The sequence below is a fragment of the Dendrobates tinctorius genome, unplaced genomic scaffold (assembly GCF_039654945.1).
Source record: "Dendrobates tinctorius isolate UK_male_01 unplaced genomic scaffold, ASM3965494v1 ptg000221l, whole genome shotgun sequence".
Classification (NCBI taxonomy): domain Eukaryota; kingdom Metazoa; phylum Chordata; class Amphibia; order Anura; family Dendrobatidae; genus Dendrobates; species Dendrobates tinctorius.
In genome coordinates, this window is record NW_027361888.1 from 847,948 (window position 1) to 860,072 (window position 12,125).

General features: G+C 47.0%; 1 protein-coding gene across 1 annotated transcript in view; it reads right to left on the bottom strand.

Moving 5' to 3' along the window:
- The window catches only part of LOC141058939 (uncharacterized), a 78,345-nt gene that overhangs the window by 14,087 nt on the left and 52,133 nt on the right, over window positions 1-12,125 (bottom strand). Inside the window, exons 6-10 of the mRNA XM_073555152.1 lie at window positions 6,515-6,664; window positions 6,206-6,385; window positions 6,000-6,123; window positions 5,819-5,916; window positions 5,530-5,620 (exon numbers count right to left, since the gene is read on the bottom strand). Of these exons, the coding sequence (XP_073411253.1) occupies window positions 5,530-5,620; window positions 5,819-5,916; window positions 6,000-6,123; window positions 6,206-6,385; window positions 6,515-6,664 (643 nt within the window). The remainder of the gene's footprint in view (window positions 1-5,529; window positions 5,621-5,818; window positions 5,917-5,999; window positions 6,124-6,205; window positions 6,386-6,514; window positions 6,665-12,125) is intronic.

Genomic DNA, 12,125 nt, shown 5'->3' on the forward strand with positions numbered 1-12,125 from the left:
CATTTGTGCTGATGACCTGGCCTCCCACTTTACAGAAAAAATAGATAATATCCGTCAAGAAATCTGCTCCCAACCACCAAGTGCTGTGACTCCCATCCCTTCCTACATCTCCCCTGGCTCACTCTCCACATTTGATCCCATCACAGAAGAAGTCTCCAGACTCCTCTCTTCTTCTCGTCCGACTACATGCACTACCGACCCCATTCCCTCACATCTCCTCCAGTCTCTCTCTCCAGTCGTCACAACCCACCTAACTACAATCTTTAATCTCTCCCTCTCCTCGGGCATTTTCCCATCCTCCTTCAAACACGCCATCGTTACTCCACTACTAAAGAAACCTGCTCTCGACCCATCCTGCACAAACAACTACAGACCAGTCTCCAATCTCCCCTTCATCTCTAAACTTTTGGAACGCCTAGTTTACTCCCGCCTTACCCGTTACCTCTCCATTCACTCCCTTCTAGACCCTTCACAGTCCGGCTTCCGCCCCCTACATTCGACTGAAACTGCACTCATCAAAGTGACCAATGACCTTCTGACAGCAAAACGTAACGGTGACCACTCTCTGCTCATTCTTCTTGACCTATCTGCAGCTTTCGATACTGTTGACCACCATCTCCTACTCTCTAGGCTCCAGTCACTAGGCATTAAGGACACTGCACTCTCCTGGTTCTCTTCCTATCTCTCTGACCGCTCCTTCAGTGTTTTGTTCTCTGGCTCCACGTCATCTCCTCTTCCTCTTGCTGTCGGGATACCTCAGGGCTCAGTCCTTGGCCCCCTTCTTTTCTCTCTCTACACGGCCCCAATTGGACAGACCATCAGCAGATTTGGCTTTCAGTACCATCTTTATGCTGATGACACACAACTATACACGTCTTCCCCCGACCTTACCCCCGCTGTACTACAGAACGCCAGTGACTGTCTGTCCGCAGTCTCCAATATCATGTCCGCTCTCTATCTGAAACTCAACCTCTCCAAAACTGAACTTCTTCTGCTCCCGCCGTCTACTAACCTCCCTAAATCTGACATTTCCTTCTCCGTGGGTGGTACCACAATAACACCCCGGCAGCAGGTGCGCTGTCTGGGTGTTATGTTTGACACCAACCTCTCCTTTACATCCCATATACAATCCCTTGCCCGCTCTTGCCGCTTACACCTAAAGAACATCTCTAGAATCCGCCCTTTTCTCACTATGGAAACAACAAAAACCCTCACTGTTGCACTGATCCACTCTCGCCTGGATTACTGCAACGCTCTATTAATTGGCCTCCCCGTCACTCGACTATCCCCTCTCCAGTCCATACTCAATGCAGCAGCCAGGATCGTCCATCTGGGTAATCGGTACTCGGACGCGTCCGCTCTTCGCCAGTCCTTACATTGGCTGCCCATTCATTATAGGATCCAATTCAAAGTACTTGTTCTCACCCAAAAAGCTCTCCACAGTGCGGCACCCACTTACATCTCTTCTCTCATTTCTGTCTATCGGCCTAGCCGATCGCTGCGCTCTGCAAACGACTTTCGACTAACCTCTGCACTAATCCGTACCTCCCACTCCCGACTCCAAGACTTCTCCCGTGCTGCTCCTATCCTCTGGAATGCTCTACCCCAAGAAATCAGGACTATCCACAATTTGCATAGTTTTAGGCGCTCCCTCAAAACACACCTGTTCAGAGCGGCCTATCACATTCACTAATCAAAGTCATTCTCTGTGTAAGTGTGCGTGTGTATCCCATTCACTATCTCCATCCATCCCTCAATCCCACAAGATGGCTGGACCTTCATTGTAAATACACCATTGTAAATACACACCTGTACTCTGTATCTCCCTCACCTCATTGTAGATTGTAAGCTCTCACGAGCAGGGTCGTCTTATTTCGTCTTATTTTGCTTTAATTATTGTATTGTTAGCGTTGTTACTTATGACTTGTGTTTTGAAACTGTTAAACTGTAAAGCGCTGCGGAATATGTTGGCGCTATATAAATAAAGATTATTATTTATTATTATTATTTATAGTGAGATATATAGGTTCTTATACAGAGACATATGAAACACTAGACAATAATCCTGCCTCCCACTAAGAGAGTGATTATATGTGGGTATTACTAGCGCAATTCTTTGTTTTTATTTTAATATATATATATATATATATTTATCTTAAATTGTCTGTCATCCACTTCCGTCTGGATGTCGTCGAATCCCACAATCCACAGCGCCGCACCGGAAGTACGCCGACGGCCATATTGGAATACCAAAGTGATGGGTATTCCAATATGGCACATGCTGGTGATACCAGGCCCTCCCACAGTACCACCAGTGGGATACCGCCGGGACCCTCCCGCCACCACCGGACCTGCCGCTGCCTGCCCACCTACCTCTGTCACAGCCGGCAGTAAAGACCGCAGCTTGCGGCCTGTGCTGGAGATGGGGTGCGGGCGCCCTCTGGTGACGCCGCACCCCATCTCCAGCACAGGCCGCAAGCCACAGTCTTTCCTGCCAGCTGGCTGCTGCTAGAAACCCACCCCGCCGCTGGACCCGCCGCTGCCTGCCCATGTACATATACACACACGTACTCACATACACACATGTACTCACATACACACAGACACACCTCCAGCACAGGCCGCAAACCACCCTCTTTCCTGCCAGCTGTGACTGCACGGAGGTGGGTGCGCAGGCAGCTGCGGGACACACACACCCACATGTACACACACATACACTTCCCTCTCGATGCGATAACATCGGGCACACCTCTAGTCAACAATAATATCAATGCTATTATATGCATTATGTAATAATGGGGGCAGGTCAGTGAGGGGTCAGCGACCTGTCATAAGCCAATACAGAGGAATATGTAATCAGAGCACCACATAAAGCCCCGCCCACAGCCCCACCCACAGCCCCGCCCCAGAGCACGAGAATCTCATTAACTGAAAACTACAAATACAGATTACACAACAGTAAACCAGAGTTGCCCTCATTTATGGTGGACCATTGGAGCTACTATGGATCCTGAGCAGAAGATTAGAGAAAATAATATTGCTCCCCATTTCAGGAGAGATTGTGCAGTAATCTGAATTCCTTAGGATCAGAAACAATGTAATGTATGACGTGGAGTGAATCCATGACACCAGGGCTGGAGCCAACACATCTCCTGCAGGCGGGAATAAATGTATATTACAGCCCTCAGCCACGCACAGCTTCGAGATCTATCATGGCACAGGTGGAATGTTTGTCCTGGAGATTATCACAATCCTCCTTGAAGTTAGTTGGTTTTAAAACAAATTGAAAAGTCAGGATAAAGCGAAACTCTGCTGTTATTCTACAGAAATTCACACTTAGCCTAAGGCCATGTGCACACGATGCAGATTTGCAGCGTTTCCGCAGCGGATTTTATCGCGCAGAAACATTGCATATCCGCATTGTGATGTACAGTACCTTTAAAATGAATGAAAAAAAAAAAAACCGCTGTGCAGACGCTGTGGATTTTTGCGCGCGGTTTTCCTGCGGTACAAAATCCGCAGCATGTTACTTCTTTTGTGCGGTTTTCTATCTCCCCTGTTACCAAATCCGCAGGGGGAAGACCGCAATGGAAAACCGCGTGAAAAATGGAAGAAATCCGCAGGAAAAATGCAGGTCATTTGACCTGCGGTTTTCTTCCATTCTGCACGGAAAAATCCGCAGGGCTCAAAACTCCGTCTGCACTCAGCCTAAATGTGCAGTGAGGTTATGTGCACACGTTGCGGAACTCCAGCGGAAGTTACCGTGAGAATTCCGGAATTCCATTCTGCGGGAAAAATCGCATTTTAAATTCCCGCGATTTTCCCATGGAAAAACTTGCGTTTTGCAAGTGTAATTAGCTTGCAGAATGCTAGCATTTTCCAAGCGATCTGTAGCATCGCTTGGAGAACTGATTCACAGGTTGGTCACACACGTCAAACATAGTGTTTGACGAGTGTGACCAACGTTTTACTATTGAGGCTGCCTATGTGGCATCAATAGTAAAAGATCTAATGTTAAAAATAGTAAAAAAAAAAACAAATACAAAAATTGGGCCATATTCACCTTCTGGCGTCCCGCGCAGCGTCCCCAGGCCTCCGCGATCCTCCGACAGGTCCCGTTCCCAGTGATGCATTGCGGCAATGACCTTTGACGTCGCGGTCTCACGAGATCGCTACATGATTGCGACACACGACGTCAGCAAAGGCATTGCAATGCATTACTGGGAACGGGAGCTGCCGCATGTATCGCTGAGTCCTGGGGACGCTGCGCGGGACGCCAGAAGGTGAATATAACCCGATTTTTTTATTTTAATTCTATTTTTTACAGGGATATGGTACCCAGAGCCTGGAGGACAGTCTCCTCTCCTCCGGACCGTGGGTACCATCCGCAAATGTTCTGCTTACTTTTCGCATGGTGGGCACAGCCACATGCGGAAATTAAGCAGAACAATGCATCCCTACGTGGGTGGAATCGCCGCGATTCCGCAAATTAATGAGCATGCTGCAGATTTTACCGCGAAGCGATTCCACCGCGGGAAAAGCCGCAGCATTAGCACAGCATTGCAGAATCCCATAGGATTGCATGGGTTGCAGTTTTTTCGTGTTTTAGCGGCAAAATCGCACGGTAAAAACCACCGCGAAAAAAACGCGATGTGTGAACGCAGCCTTACTGTTGTTAATCATAAAAGGGAAGTTTGGCCAGAAAGACTGGAATCATGAGACATTCAGCAGCACAGAAGGGAGAGAAGATTCATCCGATAAGATCTCAGGGATCTAGGAAGCCAACAGCATCATTACCCTCCGCTTTCTCTTACAGGCCCAGCATAAGATTTTTCTTCAAGTGATTTTCTATCTTGTCAGCACATTCTACGTACGCTGTCATTTGGCTTTATAGTTACAGATCTGGGCAGGTAACGGTCAGCGTCTCCTAATGTGAAGGAGAGAATGGCTAATTCCTGTCTCTTTGTCTTGAGAATAAACTTCAGTTTTGTGCAAGCCTTTACTGAGAAAAGAGAAGACATCTAAGGCCGGGATCACACTACTGTGTGTGATGTGAGAAACTCGCACGAGTCTCTCACATCAACAGCCATGTGTTTCTATGCAGCTGCAGCTCCGGTCCTGAGTACTGGCGGCAGCGCTGGATGTTGATGCGAGAGACTCATGCGTTTCTTGTATCACACACGGTAGTGTGATTCCGGACTAACTCTGTGTTCGGTGTGACTCTTTAAGCGAGCTCTCGGCCTACATTGGGTCAGGTACAAGTACAAGTAATCATATAGATCTCGCTATAAGGGATCACCCTCACACTAATCCCAGGGGGTAGGTGGATGCTCCAGGTTGTAAGTTCTATAGAAAAGGGCTTTCAATGGCCAAAGTCATTTGAACGGTTTTGGGTGGAGGAGAATGTTGTGGTCTAGAGGCAAAATGGTGATCATGGTAATACGGCCGGACTACACCACCGATAAAGCAGCCACAGCCGGTGACTGAGAGGAATCTGTGACTTCTCTGCATTCAGTGGTACCTACTCACCTGGGTAGTCATATGTGGGAATCTCCTCTTTACACCACTCATCATCTCTCACATATGTCTCTGTAGTATTAATATGGGTCAGATCTTCACCCTGAAACAAATATTGTAAGAGTCACAGACAGATGGAGAAGTCCCATCTATGATCAGCTCTAATCCTGCCATCTCCACCGCTCTCATTACACAAGTATAAAACATATAATACTGGTGGATAAAACAAGACTGAGCACAAGACCTTCACAGCCGTCTACACATCATAGGGGAGATCTCCTGACACCTTCTCTCCATCTACCTGATGATCCTGAGGAGCACTGGGATCTTCTTGGTTACAGTCCTGTGGAAGAAGAGGACGGGGACATCTCTCTGGTGTTGTCCTGTTACTGGATAGATCTGGAGGAAACACATACAGGGACTGAATTCATTCTCTACATACAGATAATTATAGGCCGTGTGTATTTAGTCCTGTCTATTACCTGGTGATGTGAGGGGCTGGGGAACCTCCATTATGACGTTCTTGTACAGATCTCTGTGTCCTTCTAAATACTCCCACTCCTCCATGGAGAAATAGACAGCGACATCCTGACACCTTATAGGAACCTGACACATACAATGATACCGTCATCCCCCGATCCCTTCATAGTGTTACAGTATAATGTCCCAGCATTCCCAGCAGTGTCACCTCTCCAGTCAGCAGCTCAATCATCTTGTAGATGAGTTCTAGGATCTTCTGGTCATTGATGTCCTCATGGATCAGGGGGTGAGGTGGAGGCCCCGTGATTGGGCTCAGGAGTCTTCCCCATCCCTCAGACACAGGGTCCTGACAGCGATCACTAGAGGTCTTCTTCACCACTGTGTAATCCTGGTTATGGAGAGACACATTAATAAATCTCACTCCAGACATTTCCAGAGTCCTCACCTCTCCAGTTCTGTCCATCTGTTATTCCCATAGATAAGAATGATGTAATGTGACGTCATCAGAATCTCTCACCTCTCCAGTGAGACGGAAGAGGATCTCTAGGGTGAGGTGTAACATCCTCTCCGCCATCTTGTCTCTGTCCATATCCATCCTTGATGGGTAAATCAGGAAAATTCTCTTTTGTAGAAGATCTTCACTGAGAGGCTCCGATATTGTAGAGACCTGAATGAGAAGAAGATCATCCGATGTAACATCATAAGAATCCTGTGTAATAATACAATGACAGCAGCAATCTGCAGAGTCGGGAGATATGACTCTGCCAAATATAAATAGTATGAGATTCAGGACAGCCCTTAGTTCAGAACTACTACGGGCATACTCGCTGTCCCTATTTTTGATCACAAGGACCACATCCTTCATGAACCACTACATTGTTCAAGGCGACTTATGTGATCAAGGTCTTGAATGACCGAAACGTCATTCTGTCGCAATCACTATAAGAGCACTTGCTTTCAATAAATTTCACTAATAAGCAAATACTCCTTAAGTGTATGTGTGCAGGGATTCTAATAGACATATATATACATACACACACATTATATATATATCTCTCTCTATCTATATACACACACACACACTAGCTGAAGAGCCCAGCGCTGCCCGGGCATAGTAACTAACTGTGGTTAGTTATAGCAAATTATAATTATCCTCCATCCCACAGAACCATGCCCATATACCCATCATACATATCCGCCATCCCATAGTCCCGTGCCCATATACCCATCACACATCCTCCATCCCATAGTCCCGTGCCCATATACCCATCATATATATCCTCCATCCCATAGTCCCATGCCCATATACCCATCATACATATCCTCCATCCCATAGTCGAGTGCCCATATACCCATCATATATATCCTCCATCCCATAGTCCCATGCCCATATACCCATCACACATCCTCCATCCCATAGTCCCATGCCCATATACCCATCACACATCCTCCATCCCATAGTCCCGTGCCCATATACCCATCACACATCCTCAATCCCATAGTCCCGTGCCCATATACCCATCATACATATTCGCCATCCCATAGTCGAGTGTCCATATACCCATCACACATCCTCCATCCCATAGTCCCGCGCCCATATACCCATCATACATATTCTCCATCCCATAGTCCTGTGCCCATATACCCATCACACATCCTCCATCCCATAGTCCCGTGCCCATATACCCATCATACATATTCTCCATCCCATAGTCCCATGCCCATATACCCATCACACATCCTCAATCCCATAGTCCCGTGCCCATATACCCATCATACATATTCGCCATCCCATAGTCGTGTGCCCATATACCCATCACACATTCTTCATCTCATAGTCTCATGCCCATATACCCATCATACATATCCTCCATCCCATAGTCCCGTGCCCATATACCCATCATACATATCCTCCATCCCATAGCCCCGAGCCCATATACCCATCATACATGTCCTCCATCCCATAGTCCCATGCCCATATACCAGTCATTCATATCCACGATCCCATAGGCCTGTGCCCATATACCCATCATACATATCCTCCATCCCATAGTCCCGTGCCCATATACCCATTACACATCCTCCATCCCATAGTCCAGTGCCCATATACCCATCACACATCCTCCATCTCATAGTCCCATGCCCATATACCCATCATACATATTCTCCATCCCATAGTCCCATGCCCATATACCCATCATACATATTCGCCATCCCATAGTCGAGTGCCCATATACCCATCACACATCCTTCATCCCATAGTCCCGTGTCCATATACCCATCACATATCCTCCATCCCATAGTCCCGTGCCCATATACCCATCATACATATCCTCCATCCCATAGTCCCATGCCCATATACCCGTCATACATATCCGCCATCCCATAGTCCAGTGCCCAAATACCCACCACATATCCTCCATCTCATAGTCCCATGCCCATATACCCATCATACATATTCGCCATCCCATAGTCGAGTGCCCATATACCCATCATACATATTCGCCATCCCATAGTCGAGTGCCCATATACCCATCACACATTCTTCATCTCATAGTCCCATGCCCATATACCCATCATACATATCCTCCATCCCATAGTCCCGTGCCCATATACCCATCATACATATCCTCCATCCCATAGCCCCGTGCCCATATACCCATCATACATGTCCTCCATCCCATAGTCCCATGCCCATATACCAGTCATTCATATCCACGATCGCATAGGCCTGTCCCCATATACCCATCATACATATCCTCCATCCCATAGTCCCGTGCCCATATACCCATTACACATCCTCCATCCCATAGTCCCATGCCCATATACCCATCATACATATTCGCCATCCCATAGTCGAGTGCCCATATACCCATCACACATCCTTCATCTCATAGTCCCATGCCCATATACCCATCACACATCCTCAATCACATAGTCCCGTGCCCATATACCCATCATACATATCCTCCATCCCATAGTCCCGTGCCCATATACCAGTCATTCATATCCACGATCCCATAGGCCTGTGCCCATATACCAGTCATTCATATCCACGATCCCATAGGCCTGTGCCCATATACTAGTCATTCATATCCTCCATCCCATAGTCCCATGCCCATATACCCATTACACATCCTCCATCCCATAGTCCCGTGCCCATATACCCATCATATGTATCCTCCATCCCATAGTCCCATGCCCATTACACATCCTCCATCCCATAGTCCCATGCCCATATACCCATCATATATATTCTCCATCCCATAGTCCCATGCCCATATACCCATCATACATATTCGCCATCCCATAGTCGAGTGCCCATATACCCATCACACATCCTTCATCCCATAGTCCCGTGCCCATATACCCATCACATATCCTCCATCCCATAGTCACGTGCCCATATACCCACCATACATATTCTCCATCCCATAGTCCCATGCCCATATACCCGTCATACATATCCACCATCCCATAGTCCAGTGCCCATATACCCATCACACATCCTCCATCCCATAGTCAACCATTATGACATAATGAGCGGCGGGGCTTGTAACCTATGACGACATCAGCGTCGCCATGGCAACCATTATGACATCATAATGAGGGGCGGGGCTTGACGTGCACACACTTTTTCTCCAGTATGTAGATAGGGGCAAAATTGTTTGGTGAATTGGAACGTGCAGGGTTAAAATTTCGCCTCACAACATAGCTTAGGACACTCTCGGGGTCCAGACGTGTGACTGTGCCAAATTTTGTGGCTGTAGCTGCGACGGTGCAGATGCCTATCCCGGACATACACACATACATACATACACACTTGAGCTTTATATATTAGATATATATAATTTCACCATCAAAGAAAGTAAGGACTGCAGCACCCACTGATCCATATTGAAAGTCCGTAGTTTATTTGTAGCAAAAGTTTAAAACTTCATGGCCGGGAGGCTGAAGAAAGGAGCGAGTAAACTCTGACGACGGCCTAACAGCGCTTCCACGGGTCAGCTATATATAACATATATATATATATATATATATATATATCTATTTATATAATCGTCTAATTCTGTCTGTCTGTAACGGAAATCCTGCGTCGCTGATTGGTCGCGCCTGGGGACATCACTGAAGGTGGAGGAAGATGGCGCCCGCAGCAGTCCTCCACAGGAACTTCACCAACGATGTGCCCTGCCTTAACTTGAGCAGAGGAGGGCAAAACACCCCGGTCAGCAAGGGGCAAGCCTAAGGCAGGACGCAGATGCTGTTCAGAAGGAAATCTCCACACCGCCCGAACACCGGGTAGCGGTGACGTCACCACAGAGTAGGAAGATGGCGCGTGCAGCAGGCAGACACGGAACCTTCACCAGCGGTGTGCCCATGGAGTACAAGGTCAGATGAGGGTCCAGCCCCCCAGGTCTGCAAGGGGCAATCTCAAAGTCGATCCCAGAAGCCTTTCCAAAGCAATTTTCTACACCGCCCGAACAGATATATTTGGCAGAGTCATAACTCCCGACTCCACAGATTGCTGCTGTCGTTGTAGGCCCAGACCAGATAGTATGGAGATGAATGAGGGAGACCAAAGTTCAAAAATAGACTTTCCTTTACTTAACAAGACCTTGATGAGAAGTATATACATCAGATGGCAGGCACAACACTTTATGAATGCTTCTTCTGCGTTATGCAGTCAGGAACTTTCCGGTGACATGCGGCGGTACATAACCTTTACTATAAGCCACAATAGTGCAGCAAACCTGAGCTAATGACCTCTTCCTGCTCTGTGTCTCCGCTATGCTCCCTGCCTGGAATCCGAATTCTTACTGCCATTATATCTTTGCTTTCCTTCAGAACGTACTATCTGATGTCTCCCTCCTGGCACACAACACCATATCAATTCAGGAGGACGGCAATCAGATAGACCAAAGGCCTGGATTTCTCACTTTCTATCTGACTCATCACAAGGAAATTGTTCTCCTGTGTGGCCATGTAGCTCAGTATGAGGTCTCCCACACAGTATGACGGCCCCACAACACCTCACACAGTATTATGGCGAGAGATGAGCGAATATTTCAATGCTCGGCCCACGATCGCCGAATTTGCAATATTTGCTGATTTAATCACAGAATATAGCGGAAAATGCACAACACAAAAGCCGGTGTTTCCCAAGCTGTGTGGCAGTGTGGTAAACACCGGTGTAGCACTTCTGATTGGCGGTAAACATCTCCGCCGGTCACAGAGCCGCGGTTCCCACACTGTCAGAACACAGCATGACCGCTCAGCTGTGATCGGAGGTAAAAAGTTTATCTCCGGTCACTGGTGTTGTTATGGAAAGATATATGTACAGTTGTGGTCAAAAGTATTGACACCCCTGCAATTCTGTCAGATAATACTCAGTTTCTTCCTGAAAATGATTGCAAACACAAATTCTTTGGTATTATCTTCATTCAATTTTTCTTAAATGAAAAAACACAAAAGAGAATGAAGCAAAAAGCAAAACATTGATCATTTCACACAAAACTCCAAAAATGGGCCAGACAAAAGTATTGGCACCCTCAGACTAATACTTGGTTGCACAACCTTTAGCCAAAATAACTGCGACCAACCGCTTCCGGTAACCATCAATGAGTTTCTTACAATGCTCTGCTGGAATTTTAGACCATTCTTCTTTGGCAAACTGCTCCAGGTCCCTGATATTTGAAGGGTGCCTTCTCCAAACTGCCATTTTTAGATCTCTCCACAGGTGTTCTATGGGATTTAGGTCTGGACTCATTGCTGGCCACCTTAGAAGTCTCCAGTGCTTTCTCTCAAACCATTTTCTAGTGCTTTTTGAAGTGTGTTTTGGGTCATTGTCCTGCTGGAAGACCCATGACCTCTGAGGGAGACCCAGCTTTCTCACACTGGGCCCTACATTATGCTGCAAAATTTGTTGGTAGTCTTCAGACTTCATAATGCCATGCACACGGTCAAGCAGTCCAGTGCCAGAGGCAGCAAAGCAACCCCAAAACATCAGGGAACCTTCGCCATGTTTGACTGTAGGGACCGTGTTCTTTTCTTTGAATGCCTCTTTTTTTCTCCTGTAAACTCTATGTTGATGCCTTTGCCCAAAAAGCTGTACTTTTGTCTCATCTGAC